Source organism: Mauremys reevesii, linkage group 2, assembly GCF_016161935.1.
Source record: "Mauremys reevesii isolate NIE-2019 linkage group 2, ASM1616193v1, whole genome shotgun sequence".
NCBI lineage: Eukaryota > Metazoa > Chordata > Testudines > Geoemydidae > Mauremys > Mauremys reevesii.
This window is the reverse complement of record NC_052624.1, coordinates 148,337,627-148,358,103: the sequence shown is the minus strand read 5'-3', so window position 1 is coordinate 148,358,103 and position 20,477 is coordinate 148,337,627. Positions and strand designations below refer to the sequence as shown.

Genomic DNA, 20,477 nt, shown 5'->3' with positions numbered 1-20,477 from the left:
TCCAAGATCCTGACCAACACTTTGAAGGAGCTAGAAAATGCAGCCATGAAGAGTCCACACCAGATTTTCTTCCAACATTCGTCTTCGTGTAAGACTTTTGGCACTGTAGCGATATAATCTCTTCCAGCAGAGCGGGCATGCACAAGAAAGCTTAATTTGGGACTGTGCACTAGAAAGGGACATTTCAAGTTGCTGAGCGCCAAGTAATTTTATCTCCAAAAAATGTACCCCCAAAAAATCTAGAGAAACAAGAAATGGCAGGGGGCCAGTTCTTAGCAATTGTCTCTCTCAGTGCCAATTCCAGGATGTGACTTTCACTGTCAGTCACATGTAGTTCTGTCCCTGCTTTAGGGCACCCAACAGTTAAGCAGAGCAATCACAGCGATTAACTATGACTAAATGAAAAGGGGTAGGGGAGTAAAAGCAAAATGAAAGAAGACACAAACAGTGGCGACTTCAGTTCTAATCACTTCCGGACGCCCCTCTGTGGAAGCTTTTAACAGAGATTAAACCTTAAAAGTGGGGTCTACCCTAGAGGGGACACATCTCTAAGTAAACTACAACCAGAGTATCATTCCCCAAAATTAGAAGTAAGTCCTTCCTGTAGCCCAGTGAGCTAGCTTACCTCTATTCTAGTCACTGCTTTGCATTATATTCTGCTTTATTTTATTCAGCAGTAATGCAAGGAACCTACAGGCCTATATCCCGTAAGACATTGGCTTCAGCAGCTAGCTTCATGCTTGAGGCCTACAAACTTTGGCATAGATAAACTTAGGTAACCCATAAGTTTTGGGGAACTGGAAGTCAAATGTAAGGGGGAATTTTGTCCATAATGACATCAGCCAACCACCGAAACAAGAGCTACCACCAGCTTCTGGAAGATGGCGAGACCACAGGATATACATCTACCTTACTGAGTTAGAGTGTTTGTGACTTTGCTAAATGGATTCATAAATTATTTATTTGGGAATATAGACGACTTCCTATAGCGTGAGTGTTGCAGCTGGGCACATTTGGCTCCCCAACTATATAATAATTTTAATAGTACTGGGCCTGATCTTGGGACAAGGACCTGTCAATCTTCAAAGCGATAACTGGGAATTCTTATTCATCATCTATAGACCAGGCTACATTTTGCAAGATATCATAGATAAATGATACAGTTTATAGATTGGGGGAAAAGGACTTTCATTTAAAGGTTGGTGAGTGCTGTTCAGTTTATCATGGATAACATAAAGAGTTTATAAATAGGCAATGTGAGTAATCTTAACTAAATTCTATGAAATCAAAGCAAGTATTGAAATCAGTTACTTAAAATGCGCCATTCAAGGAGATGGCTTGAGGCAGAGAAATTTAATGAATATTAAGAATTTAAAATCTGAATTATATCCCACTGTTTCTCTCTATTTACCAAGATTCGTTTACGTAGCCTCACTTGAAATACATGGTCTAAGTACACTGGTGTTTCACAGTAGAAGCTGTTAGTACCTTCAGTTACAATAGCATGTATCTGCTCCATTCCTGAACTGGAACAAGAGCTGACCAGGATTTTTATGTCAACCCAGAGCATGGAGACCTGGCACAACTAACAAAGTGAGTTACACTTTGTAGAATGACTTAGTAAATCGGACCCCATGAACGGGGTACGTGTCTTGAACTAGCCTCAGTCTGGGTAGTTGAGTGAAAGAATCTGAGGGGCTGTGTGCAGTGTACCTGCAGGGCCACAAGGGGGCATGCTTGAGGGCAGAGCCCTATGGCAATCATCAAAGCTGTTATTGTCCTTTCTTCACACCAAACCTTGGAGCCGTGATTCTTGTCTTTTTTTTGCGCTCAGTTGCTTAGGCATTGCCAGATACCTAATTAATACAAATATCCTATACTCCAGTGGCTTCTTCTATTAGTAACCAACTCCGGCATCAAATGACCTTGTTGTGTCACATATAACCATCTCACTATTTACATAACATGTATCTGGAAGTTTTTGTACGCAGGTTTGCATTTAGACAAAATATTTGCAAACATGCATCTCAAAAGAGGCTTATGCCATCTTTAAGCATTAAGGGATTGTAAGGTTTTTACAAGGTTTTTTTAAGAGGAAACATGAGTTTTAGAGCTTATCTACACAATCCCACAGTGTGATCTATGTGGGTGTGAACTGTAGAATGCTCTAATGCATTGCGTTCTAACTGCCCCAGGTAGCCCCTGCTGGCACAAACTAAAAGGGACTGAGGACATATTAATGTAGTCCTACGTCAACACAACCTGGGCAGTTCGAGCAACATATTAATGCTCTACAATTCACACCCCCATAGACCACACTGCAGCATCTTGTAGACAAGCCCTTAGTCATAACCAAAACATTTCCCAACTACACACGTTTTCTGTGAAGGTAAATGAATGAAGAAGACTTGAAAGTGTCTCTAAAAGAAATTATCTTCAGTATTTCTGGAATTCTTTGTGTGGGTTTGAAACTGAGGTTTTTCTCTGTGAAGCTGTGGGGGCGTGAAAAAGCCCACGTTTACTGCTCTTGATAACAGATCTCTCCACGTTATTTCTCTCTAAAATATCCTGAATAGAACATACTTGCATTTTTACAAAGTCTTGTACTCAAGAAGAGAGCTCATCTCTATACCAGTCTTGTATCTCATACCAGCAGGATGTACCTAGGTTTTTGATGAGAATATCTCGTTGATCTGCTGGCTCTTTTGATCAAAACAGTCCTTTTATTTAAGATCTGCTATTTGCAGTACACTTACAACTAACCATTAAAGACTTCTATCAAATATCTATACAAAGCAAGAATCACAATAACACTTTTTATACAACTTTCAAAACAGAATATAAAAAAATAGTGTTAAAACAAAATGGACATTATAAACTGGATTTCAGAGTCTGTGTAAACATATTTGAGGTGATAAATGTGGTGTTATCTTTTCTTTGACACTTTGGGAGTCCAGATCTCAACTTTTCTAAAACTTTGGAGAACATTTGGATTCAACTGAGAAGTGTCTGCCATGAAGTTTGGATTATAATCTAAACACTGTTTAAGCAGGAGAGGAAGATATGTTTTTCATGAGGCTGGGTTAATTTGGATCAAACTCTTAAGTAAATTCTGTATTAAAAGAAACAGCACACAAGTTTGAGACATAAACACATACGAGCATCTCTCAAACACCACATGCATTGCTAAGGATAAGCCAGGGAAGAAAGAAAATAGGAATGTGCTGTTGCTTTTTTAAAAAAGGCTATTTTTTCCACTCTCCTGAAAGAGAACCAGAGATGTTTGCAGAAAATACAGTTGATCATTGCCACTGACCTGTCAGTGAGAAGAAGGTCTGAAGTTTACAGGGTTGAAATTCCTTGGGGAAAACTGTTACTTACCAAATGTCATCTCTTGTTAAGCATCTTAAGGACATGAGAATATTTCCTTAACGTGTTCTCTGGGGAACTGAACAGGTATCAGCACATTGTCACTCCTCAAAAATGTCAGTCCAACTAATCTGCTTGCACATCTCGCGTTCTTGCTAAGAAATCTAAAACCCTTGTGTCCTTCTTGATCAGCTGCTTGCTGATAACATCAGGTTTGACCAGAATTAACCTGCTGCTTTGTACCTGAAGCAAGGAGTCATGTTCTAATCAAAACTCTGTAATGTCAATGAGAGTTGGGTACCTAATTTCCTTGGGCACCTGTGAACATCCCAGCCTGAAGCCTCTCAGCACATGGTGCCCATTTCTCTTCAGGATTAGGTAGCCCCAATTTGCACAGCCACTGTCTGGCACAAGGGCTCCCCAGCCAATTTCAGCAGCAGGAGTATGAAATCAGGAGCTGTGTTGTCTAGTGGTCAGAACTGTCAGCTGGGACTTGGGAGTAGAGCTAGGCAAATAATAATCATTTTGGGGGCGGGTCTGAACATTTCTTAAAAAAAAAAGTCAGATCAAACTGAACATGGAATTTTTCAGAATTTTTGGTGAATTGAAAAAGTCCATTTTCCAGAGTGGTTATTCGAACCTGCCTCTTCCACATCCAGGTAACTTCCCTAATCATTGGGCTAATGGTTAAAAGGTTGCGGGAGGGGAACAGCAGCAGCAGAGTCACTCCCCATCTTCTTCTCCTCTGGCCATTTTGTGAATGGACAAAATTATTTGTGTCAAATTCAGGAATTGTTTTGGTTCGACCAAAACTACATTTTTTCATCAAATACATTATTCATCCATTTCACTCAACTCTACTTGGGAGACGTAGGTGCAGACTCTGAGTTTAGCAAAGTGTCACACTCAGGGACAGTTCACCCCCTTTAACTTTCCTCCCAGGCTCATAGGTGCACCACTTCTTTACCACTTCCAGCATGTTTGAAATCTGAGCTTCCCCAAAGTTTAGTTAGAGGGGTGTTGGCAAAAAAGCTAGCTGCTTTTGGGTTTGGAGGGTGAGAGATCAAATCAAAGTTTCAATCCATGTAACCTCTTCGCTGGGACATGATGATCTCTGCTGCGCCAAGGGGGCCGTGAGGTCTGCATTTTCAGACATCTATTCGGTCATCAATATGCACACTCCTGTCATGCGGTGCTATGGGAGACTGTAGCAGGGTGGACCCTGCTCCGGGGTTTTAAGGGCTTTGAAATGCACTGGCAGCAGGAGAGAGAGCTGTGGCTGCTGCACTGATGATGGGGAAAGTGGCTGCAGCTGGGGCCACCCCCCAAGAAAGCCTGGGGGATTATAAGAGGCAGGAAAGCCAGAGCCCAGAGTCTCTCTCTCTCTGCCTAGAGAGAGAGATGGGGCTGCCTGGCTGGAGCTGAGGCTAGAGTACCTGTGAAGTGGCTGGGCAGGCTGAGGCTGAGGCTGGCCTGGCTCCAGCAGCCCAAAAGCCCCCCTGCCTGGCCTAGCTTTGGGGGGGGGTACAGGGGGGGCCAGGGGCAGAGGGGGCAGGGGGGGCAAAGGCCCCAGGAACCTTCCCCCTTTGTGATGGGTGGATGGGCTGATAGGTGGCCCTGCCCCATGGGGGGCAGGGCTACCACTAGACTAAGGCACTGGCTAGGCACTGAGGAGGGGGGGAGGGGGGAGGGTTCCCTGGGAGAGACCCAGGTTAGATAGCGGGCGGGGGGGGGGGGGAGGAGGCCGGCAGAGAGGGCGGTCACGGGCCGGCCGGGCGGCCAGGGGGCTGGGACTGGAGGGAGGACATTCTGCAAGCCGGCAGCGGGCCAGGGTGAGCACCGCGCAGAGACACATGAATGATAGAGCCCTATCCTGTTCTTAAACAACCAGGATTGTACAATTGATTGAACAGCTAGTTCACTGGCGTTACTTTTATTTTGTTTATGGAGGTGGGAAATGCTGACCATAAGAATAACCACAAAGGCGTGTTTCAAATAGCTGAAGTCAAAACAGTGATTCTGGAAATGGATAAGGGAACAAAGTGAGTTGGCTGTATAAGTAGCTATCTCACCAAGTATATTAGTATTACAGAATGTGGATTTTAAAAAAAAAAAAAAGTCAGGGGAAGGCCAGAACTTCAAGGTTCAAATCCAGTTCTGAATTTTCCCCAGAGTCTTGATATGTCTGAAAATGAGATATGAGCTGGGCCCCATCTTCAGACTTCTGGATTCCATCACTTGTATAGCATCCATATTCATTATGCAACTTTAATTAACACTTCTTATGGGTAAAATATTGAATGCAAAGTGGTCCTAATTCTCATCTGACATAACTGGTAAACTCTGACATCAATGGAGCTACTCCTGATTTACACTGGGACCAAGTATGTCGCTTATACCACCGTGTGATGTATGTAGTTATAAACTTACGATTTTGTTCTCTGTGTACTGCATGTTTAAACTTCTGGAAGCCTGCTTTCTGCCGGATCCTATTATACAGTAGAGGCTTCCACAGTGCTCCCTCATGGACAGTTTATTCTTCTTCTGTTTTGTCTGCTCTTATTCTACAATACAGCATCACTCACATTGGAAGGACGTGGTTTCCCTTTGTGTTGGACAAATAGCATTTAATTAAAATGACAACCAACCCAACCTGTTCAGCGACCTGGGTGCAATGAATTTGATGGTCTCGGTCCAATTGCTAGTGGACACACACCAGTTATTAAACTCCTCACCACCGCATGTAATCTGAGCAGAGGGGCTAAGAGCTAAATGGACTATAGAGACTGAACTCCAGTATCTTCTTTAGAGGCCATCTGTCCATAACAGGCTTGAATATATTGGCCAGGCAGTATGAGAAAGACAGAACGCTTGCCCTCCTGTTATTTGTACAATGCCTTTGGAGGGGTAATAAGAGGACAGTTATCCAAGACTGTCAATCTGAAACTTTTCCCCACCAGCAACAACTGGACATTTCTTTCAGGATAAAAATTTAAACAAGCAAGCTCGTTTAACAGTCTCCATCCCAATTAAATAAACATGATGTAGTGTGAGCTTTGTTCCATCCTGCAAAGAACAGAACATGACTTTCCTTGAACTCTTTTGTATTTTGTGAATATGAAAAAAGTAAAACCACTTTCTATTTAGCTGTAAATCTGATCTCTAATTTAGTTTGACTTGGGGAGAGAAATCCCCATTAGAGAGTGGAGTCTGATTGGCATTTTGTGGAATGGGATCAGCTAGCTAGGGTGTTGGAGACAACTGAGAAATACATTCATTAAAGACAATGAAATGAAAACTCTTGCCTGTGATCATAAGGGAAAGAAATAAAGGATGTATCCTAGTTGCCTCTAATTAAATCAGCCTGAATGAAAGATGAACGAGCCTGATTTTTCCTGGGCTGAAATAGATCTGTTCATACGTGAAAATGAAAAACAAAAAAGAACCCAGTCTGCAGCTGCTGTTTGTCATATTCATAGAAAATATGAAAAATCGGTTAGAGTTGGAGAGAGAAAACAAAGATACTAATTAGAGAAGCATAGATTCAATGTAAATGTCTCCAAAGGTGCACAGTTGGCCTACGATTTGGATTATAGACTTGCCTCAAACAAAGTTGGCAGGCTGGAGAACAGTATAGTAATCTCCAGCTGTCTGCTCCACTTCTGAGGGGCCAGGTTAGCCAGAGGCCAATTATCAGGACAAGTAGCACCGTGAATCTCAATTCTGCACTATTTTCAGTCATCATCTTTTGACTTGTTCAACTTCATTTGAGCTTAATTGCCAGTGGGACCTGGGGGGATGGGTGACCACTTCCAAAACCACTTCCAAAACTGGTCCCAATTATTATTGTTTGTCTTTGCAGGTTTTGACTGGGTCATGGAGACTGACCTGTCCTCTTGATCCTAGAGGGTGGTCCCTGTAATTCAGAGGCCAGACATACTGATGGAGGAAAGAGTGATGAAGTCTCGTGTGCTACTCCCTATGCTATATCTATCCTGTGAATACAGACAGGGTTTTAGTCTCTCAGGCTGTTAAATTGGCCCCTTTAACCAGCACTAAATTCACTTACAAGTCTTGTGAAAATAATTTCTTTCTAGACTAAATTAACTAAAAAAAGATTAATTTAAGCCCAATAAATCTGACAATCATCATGAGTTACGTTTCACTTAACTAGCCCATGCAATCTTGTTCTCAGGCCCTAGAGTGGGAGGAGAGAGGAGAAAAGTTATTGTAAAACTTACGGTAATTTATTGAAAAACATTTCCCTTCTGCAGCTTTCTTGCATTTTCATCTGCAAGATGAGTGTCAATTATAACTCACTCCAGCACATTCTTTTTCTGTTACAAATCTCTGAAAAGCTGCAATATGAAAATAACACTGTCCTTGGAAGCCAAATAGAATGAAAAGTCAAAAGTCATTGCTTGTGAAAATCAGTGTATTTAGCACTCAAGTGCAGTGTGCAGGAAAACATTTAGTGTTGTTAATGCTGGAGGTTGGGTGGCTGCCAGGGGAGTATATCTTTGGTTTATGGGAAATCATAAACCAACTTTGTGATAAATAAAATGTGTGTGTGGGGGGGGGATAATTCTCTTTGATGGACACCCAGACAGCCAGTTAGCTGTAAAACCCCTCTTGGTAGCTGTTCTTTACTTGCTTTACCTGTAAAGGGTTAAAAAGTCCCCAGATGAAGGGGGGGGGGAAGTGAGCACCTGACCAAAAGAGCCAATGGGCAGGCTAGAACTTTTTAAAATGGGGAAAGAAACTTTCCCTTTGTCTGTTGTTCTCTGGGCTGGAGGGACAGAGCAGCCATGCTATAAGCAGCTTTAAGCCAGGTATGATCATAAATGATCAGATCATGCCTAGAACTACTTATCTAAACTCCAAATGTGTAAGTAAATCAAAATGTTTAGCTAGACGTGATCAGGTTTATTTCTGTTTATTTTTTAAGGCTTGTGGATCTCCTCTGTGCTAACCCCAGATGCTTTTGTTTGCTTGTAACCTTTAAGCTGAACCCCCAAGAAAGATGTTTTGGGTGCTTAATTTTTGTAATTGTTTCTTTTAAGATCTAGCAAAAAAGCCTGAGTTCCAGATGTATTTTTTTCCCTTTTTGTTTTTAATAAAATTTCTTTTTTTAAGAACAGGATTGGATTTTTGGTGTCCTAAGAGGTTTGTGCATGTTGTTTGATTAGCTGGTAGCCACAGCTAATTTCCTTTGTTTTCTTTCTCAGCTCTTCCCCAGAAGTGGGGGGGGAGGTGAAAGGGCTTGAGGGTACCCCACAGGGAGGAATTCCCAAGTGCTCCTTCCTGGGTTCAAAGGGTTGTTTTGGTGGTTTTTATTTTATTTTTTTTTTTTTTTTGCATTTGGGCAGTAGCAACATTTACCAAGCCAAGGTCAGAGAAAAGCTGTAACCTTGGGAGTTTAATGCAAGCCTGGAGTAGCAAGTATTATTTTTTAGAATCCTTGCAGGCCCCCACCTTCTGCACCAGGAGTGACAGAGTGGGGATTCAGCTTTGACAAACTTCAAGCTGGTTGGCATGATAGTAGCCTTCCATTCAGGCAAAATGAGTGAGCAGCTAAATTCTCCTCTGTTTAGTGATGGCTGAAACAGAAGCCACCACTCAAATCACAGACTAGCCATGGCACAAGGTTGGAGTTGGAGCTGAGCCATGTGAACTGAGGGGTTTTCCTTGGAGACTGAATTCAAATATAGGGGCTGGATATTATTTGGTGCAGCTATAATTGTCTGTCAGAAGCAGCCGGACGCAGCAAAATAAATAGAGAGCCAGGAAATAACAAGAGAAACAATGGTTAACATGGCCCTGAAAGAGAGCTTTTCAGGCAGAGTATTGGTTGGAAAGAGGCTTGGAAGTGTGAACAAGGAAACTGACTCCTACTCTGTTCAGAGAAATAGGAATATGTGTATGTTCTTTGTAAATAAATAGGATTGCAATAAATACCTGACTCTTTCATCAATTTCTTCTCTTAATGGAAACAATCCAAAAGACCCCAAATATTGGCTAATCACCTGGGCTAAAGAGTAACAGTCTAATACACTAAAAAGCCCCATATGACACTCTTATAAAGAAAGGGAGAGCAAAAGTCTTACCTTAGAGTTTAAAAAGACCTATAGAATTAAATCATCTGTCCCTTTTGGTCATTGGCAGGATTGTTCCTGCATGTTCTCCAGTCATTTGTCCTGTTTTAAATGAACAGAGATGTGGTCTTTTAGATCACCAATGCCTAGTAGTTTTACATAAATGCATACTCTTGTAGCATCCAAATGTCTGTAGGAAAATCCACAAGTGCATATTACATTGAAGTCTTTGTGCCTTCAAGAACAAGCTGCCAAAAGGACTTTGTGGAACTCTCATTGTTCATAGCAAACTGACTCCTACTTCTGTTGAGTTGTGTTTGTTGCTCTATTGAGCAAGAAATAATTTGAGCTCTTGTAATGTCTGTTCCACAAACTAGCCCTTGAAATCCTAGCCGTGCCCAGAGGAGTGATGGGCTTAGAGGGCACATGTACAGATGGGCTGAAAATATTCGGTATTAAAAAATTACTTGAGCTTTCCTATTATCCTGCTTCAGTGCTTTGGGCATGTCAAGGCTGCCTTGCTAGCTTGAGCCTGTTCCTAACCTCACACTCCTGATGGACAGTCATCTGGAAAACTGCTTTAGTTTGGAAAAGTAAATGCTTGGCCTGAAACTTGGCCTGAAACTAAGTGAATTTAACAATCTCCTATCCTTCCTCTGTAATTCTTACTGACCATGCCAAAAATATTCTACCTGGCGCCTGTAGTGGAGGTCCAGAATTACTGAGTTCAAGCCGTAACTTAGGGAAAACTCCTGTATGATGACATTAGATGAGGCTGTGTTAGTCTGAGTGGTACGAGGTCAGAGAGAACCTCCGAGTCGGCCCCTGTCCGGTAGCATGAATAAGGAATCCCCTTCTTGTTAGTTTCAGTTAAATACTGCAAATATTTATCATACTGCAAACATGCTGTTATTTATCACTTGGTTATGATGCATTTTTTAATTTCTTTGTTTGCACAGTTCTCTTGTTGTGGAGGTGATGAATATAAAGACTGGAATGTCAATCAGTACCATTCATGCAACAGCAGTGGTCCTCTGGCTTGTGGGGTTCCATACACTTGCTGTATCAAGAAGGTAAGGGAGATTGAGCAGTTAAGAGAAGAAATTGAAGAGTGTTAATTAAAACAGGCCTATGACAACTCACTAGGGCTTTCTAGCATATATCTCCTCTGTCACTTCTCACAATGTGGCTCCTGGTATGAGAGCTTTCTTCTCTGCTTATGCCGTCTTCTTAAACGGCCTTCTCATGTGTCTTCTCACATAACAGATCTTTTCTTTTCTCCCCTGCTTACTTGTGTCTATTTTTCTCACTCTCTACCGTTAGCCTTTTTATAGACTGTCTTGCATTTTTCACTTGAACAGACCAGAGGACAACAATCCAATTTCACAGCAACTTTTGAGGTTACAGATTTTTTTCATTCTGCTTTGGAATGAAAACAAAACCTTTCAAAAGAGTTTTGTGAAACGTTTGCATGTGTTAAGTATCAGAGGGGTAGCCGTGTTAGTCTGGATCTGTAAAAAGCGACAGAGTCCTGTGGCACCTTATAGACTAACAGACGTATTGGAGCATGAGCTTTCGTGGGTGAATACCTACTTTGTCAGATAAATGTAGTGTTAGTCACTCTCGATAGCCTGAGGGTATAGGGTACTGGCCTTAATTCAGAGTAGTTTTTCATCCCACATCACTCTAAACCAGGCAGAGCAGGGTTTTGAACCTAGATTTCCCACTTGCTGGGCCAGTAGTTATATCACCAGGCTATAGAATCTCTCTTAAAACCAACCCAAACTAAAGTTTCAGCATAACAGCATATTTTGACATTCAGACCAGCTCTATTTGTCACCCCATGTAGACCAGGCTTTGATCAGAATTCTATCTGCTGGGCACCTGCACTCTGCTCCCTCCCCTGCAGTATCACATCTGCATTTCAGAGAGCTGCCCATTTGGAGGACCCTACTTGTCATGACACTGCATCAACTTTTTTCAAAGTGACTGTGATATTGCACTCCATATGTTTTATGGAAATATGCTTGAGTGTGAATATGATGTAACTGGAATATGCTTTATGCAAAAGGTCTCTTGTAAGGTATCATTACAAAGGTTACAACCTACTGAATACATTCATCCTATTTCTATGAATGTAGTATTCTTGTATCTGAAACTAGGAATATGAAGTATAACTCTGAGGTCCTATTGTAATTATGCAAAGCGTGGGCCCTTAATGGTGGTTTAGAATCTAGATGGCTCCCATTGACTAGGACAATTGGTTGTGAATGGGTTTATTTACCTGCAAGCCTTCCTGTGTATGTGTGGGCCAGCCTTTGGGTAATGAAGAATAAGGTCTCACAGGACATGTGACCATGTCACATGATACTGGAATCCATCTTAAATCTGGTACTTTTCCATTTAGAAGGAGTGGGGGGGGGGACTTAGAGAGGCAAAAGATTCCCGCCTTGTGCCAAAGCTATAAAAGGAGGTAGAAGAGAAGAAAGGGAGAAAACCCAGACTAGGAAGGGGTCTAGTCTGTGAAAGAAGCCTATTGAAACATCTCTGAGGGTAAAAGATTACCTGTAATCAGTTTCTTGATGTATTAGGCTTAGACTTGCATGTTTTTTTGTTTTATTTTGCTTGGTAATTTACTTTGTTCTGTCTGTTATTACTTGAAACCACTTAAATCCTACTTTTTATACTTAATAAAATCACTTGTGTTTTATTAACAAACCCAGAGTAAGTGATTAATACCTGGGGGAGCAAACTGCTGTGCCTATCTCTCGATCAGTGGCATAGAGAGCAGGCAATTTGAGTTTACCCTGTATGAGCTTTATACAGAGTAAAACGAATTTATTTGAGGTTTGGATCCCATTGGGAACTGGGTTTCTGGGTGTTGGAGATAGGTAACCTGCTGAGTGGTTTTCAGTTAAAGCCTGCAGCTTTGGGGGCGTGGTTCAGACCCTGGGTCTGTGTTGCAGCAGGCTATCATGTCTGGCTGAACAAGGCAGGGTTCTGGAAGTCCCAGGCTGGCAGGGAAAACGGGCTCAGAGGTAATTTCAGCACATCAGGTGACAGTCCCAAGGGGGTCTCTGTGACCGCACCTGTCACAGTGACCTCTTGACAGTCAGGGCACTGCGCTGTTGCAGGTCGTTATCTTTCACAAGCATCTATTGTCTCCTTGGGGGACTAGTCAGCAGCTTACAAAGTTGGCTTGTAGGATCTGATAAAATCAGGACAATCCCTTGAAAATCCAGGACACGTGGCACCTCAGATGCAGCCCTGCAGGGCTGCTCCATTGAAAATCTGTGTGCTCAAATCTTCAAACTTAACTGAAGAACCAGCAAAAAACAAAGGATCAAGTACCCTGGATACTATAACAACTCAAGACCATCCTGGCAGGCTCAATGCTTGGGAGAGGACTGAGTTAGCTCCATTTGGCCACTTCTAGACCTCTAAGATAGGTTTCCAACATCCCTGGGGAGTTAGCTGGCTGCTTCCCCTTAATGTTGAGGGGAGGGTTGAGTATATTTTTGATGTTATGCCCCTAGCCCTTTAACTTTTCTGATGCACTCTTCACTGTGGTAAGTAGCGTGTGCATGTTTGATCTGTTTGGTATGAGATATAAGAAAGTTCCTTTTGTACTTCTTATGCAGTAAAAGGACAGGATGACAAGTCCAAGCTAGTGACAAAATCTATAAAGTCCACTGGGGTGATGGCCTTTGCCAGAGACCCTGAGAGGGGCACCCACTAAAATCATTAGCCTTACTTAAAAAATCCGTGCAGTTTCTATTGATTAGAGACCAGAATGTACTTAACATAGGAATGATTCTTCTGAACCTATAAAGGCCTTATATTGCAGCCTTACCTTACTTAACTATTAACCACACTTTGATTATACATAAATTAACTGCAAGAATAGATGAATAATACAGTCACATAACTATATAATCACATCAAATGATTAACTACAAACCCCCATGTAAACGGTAAAAGCAGTTAAGAAGGGAAGGGAATACGTATGTAGTTCTGTTTAAATGCATTGTAATACAATAATTATACCTAAATCCACTGTAAATTGCTACATTATACATTAAGGAATTGTAAATTGAAAGTATGGCTACCATTAATGAAGCTCCTTTTTCACTGAGAATAAGTTAATTTCTGTGAAGTTGCTTGAGTGTCAATCATATTTAATACAGGGGTCTTTTTGGTGCTTACCATTCTAATATGTGCCTTGTAATAGAGTACCAGGAACTGTGCCAAGATGCAGCTAGAGGTAAAAATATACTATAGCTGGGCCAGTAATGAGGCCAGTAGTGCCCTGCAGGTTAGTTATAACAGGCTCCTCTGATAGGGAACGTGAAGGGAGGAAGGACTAGAGGGACTCATGTGATCTGGATTATTTTCACGTAGGGCTTTGCTTTCCAGTGCTCTGAGCAACTATGATTCCCATTGACTCCTCTGGGAGCTGTAGGCACTCGGCACCTCTGAAAATCAGGCCATTGCTGTATGGTGTTGGGCAGGCTGTGTAGGGTGGAATTTTCAATAGAGTCTAAGGGTACAGCTACACTGCAATCAGAGACCTGACTGCATTTGTGGACATACCTGAGCTAGCTTTGATCTAGCTTGCTTGAATTAGCAGTTTAGGTTATACAAGCCCAACCCAGATCCTAGGTCTGTATTCAAACAGCTAGCCTGTGGACTGGGATAGCAGGAGGTTACATAGGTTGGAACAGAGATGAATTAGTTGACCTAGGGACTTGGGACAAAGCAGGACTGGGATGGTAAAGGAGCGAAGCAGGTCAGGATTGAGGTGTATTGGCAGAGCTGTGGGTGGAGAATGGGACTGCAATAGCAGACGGTGCTGGGGATTAAAATTGTGTTGAATTAGCACCGCTGTGTTTGGAGACCCAGGACTACAATAGCAGCTAATGCTGAAGATAAGAATTGTGGTACATTGGCACAGCTGTGTTCAGGATGAGTTTGACAGTATCAGTCTCTAGCTCAAACTTGAGTTATTTGTTCTTCTCATGAGCAGTAAACTCTCATTTTTTTGGTTGAAGAATGATGACTATTTCTGAAAACTACCCCATAACACACTACAGGCATGGCTGAATAGTTGGAAAGGTTTAATGGCTGCTCCTACTGTGCATGTTCCTTTACCCAGGAGACTTTGTATCCTTATTAATTCATAGACGTTGCCTTCGCTCTGTTTCTCGGAATCTCCTTCTTCCGCCACCTGCCGGGCACATCATGTAGATGTTCTCTGAAGCTATGGTGGCTCTGAAAAAAAGTTTTTGCCACAGTGCTTATATTAACAGCTCTTTTCCTTGTTTATGGTTTTGTCTAAGACTCCTGCTGCCCTGACTGGGTCAGTGGGTGGAGAAAGGAAATGTTTTCAAAAGCAGCCACTAATTTTAGATCAGGGGTCTCAAACATGCAGCTCGCGGAGTTATTTGCTATGGCCCGCCAAGATCCCCACGCCCTCCCCACCAGAGTTATTTCCTGTGGCCGCCAAGCTCCCCTCACCCATCCCCCCCTGCCTCCAGCGTGCCGCATCCCCACTCCTCTGCCTACCTCTCGGCACTTTCCGCTGCCAAACAGCTGCTTGGCAGCACTTTCCAGGAGGGAGGGGAGAGGAGCGGGGAGCCGCGCACTATGGGGAGGAGGTGAAGAAGAGGCGGGGCAGGGGTGGGGATTTGGGGAAGGGGTTGGAATGGGGGCAGGGAAGGGGTGGGAAGGGGCAGGGTGGGACCTCATGGTAGGGGTGGAGTGGGGGCAGTCTGGGGGGGCTTTTGTACCTATATGAAAAGGTGTCAGTGATGTGGCCCTCGGGCCAATGTACTAGTCCTCGTGTGGCCCTCATGGTGGTTAGAGTTTGAGATCCCTGTTTTAGATGCTCAACGAGACACACTGAGCCTGACCTTTCAGAACACCAGCAGCTCCCACAAACTTTATTTTTGGAGTTATGCGTGCTCAGCGCTTCTGAAAATCAGATCAACTACCAAGCTGGGTACCCAGAATCACAAGACAGTCTTAATCATTTTTGTTTAAATATTTACACTATATGGGCTTTCCTAGCTAATAGATTCTTCAGCTTCCATTGATGGGCTAGGCTAGAACGTGTCAAGGTTAAACTGTGTAATACACAAACTACTTTCCCCCTCCTATTGCCAATTCCCTGCAAGCAAAGGGGGTTTGACGTTAGGCTATTAGTGCTCTCAGTAAGCAGAGAGTGAGTGAGGAGTTCTCTCCTCTTAGACTAATCTTACCTAGGTTCAACATACTACATTGTATTTTGGGATTAGACACTCCAGATTAGCCCAGCGTGTAGAACTACAGTTAGTTAGAACTTGCTTTGTCAAATAACTTTGATTTTATGAAAATGGTTTTCATCAAACAAAAATATTGGCAAACAAAAATATTCTGGTTTTGGTTTTGTTTGTGAAACGGAAAAAATGTTCCCCCAAACCCAAGGATTTTTACTGAAAATGGTTTTTGAAAACCAAACATTTTAACAGAAAATCTGGCAAAAACTAAATTTTTTCTGAATTTCCCTGGGGGAAAAAAAATTAGCATTTTTTCAACCAGCTCTATACAGAACTTTTCATTTCTAGCTTATTGGTCAGAATCCAAGCCAGGATATGCTTATCTGCTTGGTCTGCAAGAGATGAGCTGTACAGGGAGATCTCAATTCTGATTTTAATAGACAGTTGTCCACGTTATAAAATACACCAGAGTTTGATGAGGATGTCCCCTTGTTGGCATTCTCACGTGACAGGCCAATTATGATGTGAGCAGTGAAGATGGACTTGGAGGAGATTCCTGCAGAGAGCGATTGAGGCACCGTGGTGGGTTGGCATGCATTTCTGCTAAGAGGGCTTCAGCGATTCTAAAGCCGCACGGAGCTCTCCAGTCCCCAGCACCTCTCACTCATGAAATTCATAAAACAGAACGTTAAAAAAAACAGACAAAAAGTCAGCGAGCCAGATAATAAATTTACCCTGGCAGCTTCTCGCACACTCGACACTGGGAATTGGAATTTTCCCATCCTAGTCTGAGCTTAACTGAAATGGAAGCCTTTCACTCACAGCACAGAATCCAATTTGGGTAAATCTCCTTCAAATACAAGACAGTATTTGCTGGTGGCTCTTTTAAGGCTACATCTGCATGGCGAGCTAGGGGTGTGATTCCCCTGCTCATGTACACACACTCCTCTCCTTGAATTAGTGCCAGTATAAATAGCAGCATAGCTGTGTAGCACAGGTAGCAGCAGCAGGGGCATGGCTTAGCCGAGCCAAGCACAAACCCATCTGAAACTGCTGCTATTTATACTTGTGCTAACTCAATAAATCACACCCCTAGCTCATAATGTTGAAGTAGCCAGTGTCAGCAAGCCTGATGCATCGCTACAGAAACTGACTTTTATTGGCGGGTGGGCAGCTTCCACTGTATTTCAGCCAGTTCTGAGAGGACGGGAAGATTAACTTCAGCTGGGAGACCTGCCAAACTTTTCAGAAATAGTTTGAATAATCAGAGCGTTCCTTAGTTCACATCCCCTCCAGATAAGTCGGTGTATGGCATCGCTGCTCCTTGCTGTAACTGGGACTTGACAATGAGTGTCTCACCCATCTAAACTATTTAAAAAAGAAAGTGGTAGAAGATGAGCTGCTGAGAAATTGTGCCTGTTGTTCAAGCAAAAATGCTAGCAATGTTGGAATTTGATTTCATATGGCTCTTGGATTGCATGGAAAAACAACACAATAATAAAAAAAAACTTCACCAATATTTGGTTCCTATAACATTTGTCATTGTGAGCAGATGCTGACAATTTTAGTCTAAGATTTTTCAAGGCCACCTAAAAGGATTTAAGCATCTAGATCCTATTAATTTTAGTGGGAACTGGGTGGCTTTGAAAATCTCTGAAGGCTGCAGCCTGATTGATCGTGACAGAGGGAATATCTGGCATAAAAATCCCAAGAGCTGACAAGGTCAAGGAGACTGATGGTCTGATTCTCAAAGTCGCTGAAACGCTCACAGCTCCTATCTAAGTCTGTGGGAATTGTGGGTGGCACCTCTCAAAATCAAGTCATAAGGGTACAAGATGAAACCACCTCAGGTATGTTCTGGGAGAGAACATGCTTGAGTCCAAGGAGATAAAAGGAAATGATCTAGATCAGGACCACTAAGATTTTTTTTCCAGAGGGTTAGAGGGACTTAAGTCTTCAGTAAGGCAGGGATAAAAGGTATATATGTTATATACGGATGTTCCCAATGAAGTAAAATATTGTCAGTAAGACAATATAGTCCCTGCCTGCTTTCTCTATTTACACCGGCGTGGCCAGCACTAGTAAAGATTTGCCAGTATAGCTATACCAGCAAAACCTTTTAGTGCAGACACAGTTTGTACCAGCAAGAGTGTTTTTGCCAGTATAGGTTATACCAGTTCCCAGAACAAAATAAGGTCTACTAGAAAAGCACTCTTGCTGGTATAACTATGTCTACACTAAGGGTATGTCTACACTGGAAACTTCAAAGCGCTGCCGCGGGAACGCTCCCACGGCTGCACTTTGAAGTGCGAGTGTGGTTGTGCACGAGCTCTCCCAGCACTCCTGGTAATCCATGCTCCCAGCGCTTGGAGCCTGTCTACACTAGCGCTTTAAAGTGCTCAGACTTGCTGCACGCAGGGGGGTGATTTTTCACCCCCCTGAGCCAGCAAGTTCAAGCGCTATAAAATGTAAGTATAGACAAGCCCTAAGACTTTTGCTGGTATAGAAATGTCATTAAAAAAATGTCAACCCCTAGCCAACATTACCGTAAAGGCAAAAGTTTCTAGTATGGACCTGGCTTTAGTACCAAGTTAGTACATCTGGGTTAGATCTCATCAGTATGGTAGACTTGGGAATCACCACAGCAGAACAGGCCAATGGATCATTTAAAGTCTGTCTACACTGTAATTAAACACCTGCGGCTGGCCCACATCAGCTGACTCAGGCTCATGCTACAGGGCTGGAAAATTGTGGTGTAGATATTCGGGCTTGAGTTTGAGCCTGAACCCTGGGATCCGGCAAGGGGAGAGGGTCCCAGAGCCAGAGTTCCAGCCCCAATGCCTTCACTGCAATTTCATAGCTCTGTAGCTTGAGCCCAAGTCCGCTGACATGGGCCAGCCACAGTGTTTAATTGCAATGGAGACAAACCCTTAGTTTAGCTGACACCCTGAGAGCGAAGGGCTACGAGGTGCAGATGGACGCCCTGATCATCAGAGCCCTGGGCGCCTGGGACCCCTGCAACGAGTGAGTGCTGCAGACCTGCAGGATCGGTCGACGCTACGCACGGCTCATGCGGCGCCTCATGGTCTCAGACACCATCCGATGGTCCAGGGACATCTACATCGAGCACATCACCGGCTACCAACAGTACCAGGAGGCGTGAGCCAGAGTGACATCGTTCTTCAACTACGAGAAAGAGACAAAGAGACTTTCTCCGTTGGATCATATGAACTGGAACCATAAACTCCCTGAACATTAAATCTCACCAAATTAAGGTCAATCCATCCTTATCATCATATCCACTCATTATACTCCACACCCGAACATAGCCACTTTATGAACTTCATACCCTCATATCTCAATGTCTGTACTTTGACCCATCAACCTTTTACCTCCAATCGGGGATATTGCAGATTATGTATTCCTTATGCCACCCGAACTTAAACCAAACTTTGCATACTCGATAATCTGTATGTTATTCCCTGATAACCGGAAACTTCTATGCTTAAACTCTGTACCGTTCCCTTTTTTTTTTTTTTTTTTTAACATTCTGTTGCTGGCGGTGGCCAATGCTGGATGCCTCAGATAAAGGTGCAATGCATCCTCCCTACAATAACGAACCAAATTCTGCAAATTTATACCATAAAAGGCCACTTCGTGTTTTTATTTTGGGATGTTTATTCTCTCGAATGTTCATTGTTGGAATATGTGACTTTCAAATGTGGGGAAAATACCGGAAATAGATCACACTTTTTTTTCCTCTCAATTTCATACTTCATTTTGCGAAGATCAGTCTGTTCTCCTCCTCCTCCCCCACACTTGCTCTCCCCTTCCTTTATTCCATAGAGAGCATTCCCGGAGAGTGATGGTGACAGGCTGGGATTCTCATATTGGGATCTTTGCCATTAGTCTTCACTTCCAGTTTTTGTGTCATAAATAAGTCGATTAAATATCCTGCCAGGAGATGGCTAGTAGTCTGCGATGGTTCTTAATTAGAATTTATGGTTTGTTTTCTCAGCTTTGGTGGTTGGCTGGGGAGTCAGAGGCAGTCAGTTGGCTGAACAGCTCCATGTGTTGGCACTATGCTGTGAAGCTAGAGAGAATAAAAAAAAACCACCTTAATGCTTGGAAAATGAAGAGGAATAATAGCCCATTTGTCATGGATCCAGGACCACGAGGTGCCCCTTTTGGAGAAGGAAAAATTACAGGTAGTTACACTGTAAGCACTTCAGGGCCAGGACCGTCTTTTTGTGTTGTGTTTGTACAGCACCTAGTGTAGTAGGATTCTGGTCCATGACTGGGGCTCCTTCGTGCTACCTGAATACAAATAAATTCATGAGTATGTACATTTTATCTGGTGAATGAACGGAAAGCAGATGCCATTGGCAAATTACTGCAGCGCTCTGTGCCTCAGTTTCCCCATCTGTAAAATGGGGATAACAATCTAGACCTCCATTTGTAAAGTGCTTTCAGATCTACAGCTGAAAAATGCTATATAAGAGCTAGGTGGTGGTGTTATTATCTTAGCACATTAAGAGATTTGTTTACATAACCAGAAAGAGGCCTGGTTTAACACAGTATGCAATCCTCAAAATGTGTTTTTGAAGTTTTGAAGGTGTCCACGTTAGCAGCTGCATTTTGTGGTTTATAGGTGTTTATTTTAAATTAGAAGTTGCAGTTACCTAGTGATTATTCATAAAGTAAGACCTGTAGCTCAAACAAAATTTGTTTCCCATTTTAATGAGTTACTTCTGAA

The 20,477-nt window shown here is 42.8% G+C and overlaps 1 protein-coding gene across 13 annotated transcripts in view; it reads left to right on the top strand.

Annotated features, from left to right (window-relative positions):
- The window catches only part of LOC120397400 (tetraspanin-15-like), a 248,840-nt gene that overhangs the window by 154,565 nt on the left and 73,798 nt on the right, over nt 1–20,477 (top strand). For 12 of the 13 annotated variants that reach the window (XM_039523167.1, XM_039523165.1, XM_039523173.1 and 9 more), the window contains one exon: nt 10,424–10,537. The exons of the other annotated variant lie outside the window; for it this stretch is intronic. In XM_039523167.1, the coding sequence (XP_039379101.1) occupies nt 10,424–10,537 (114 nt within the window). The remainder of the gene's footprint in view (nt 1–10,423; nt 10,538–20,477) is intronic. 13 annotated transcript variants of the gene reach the window in all.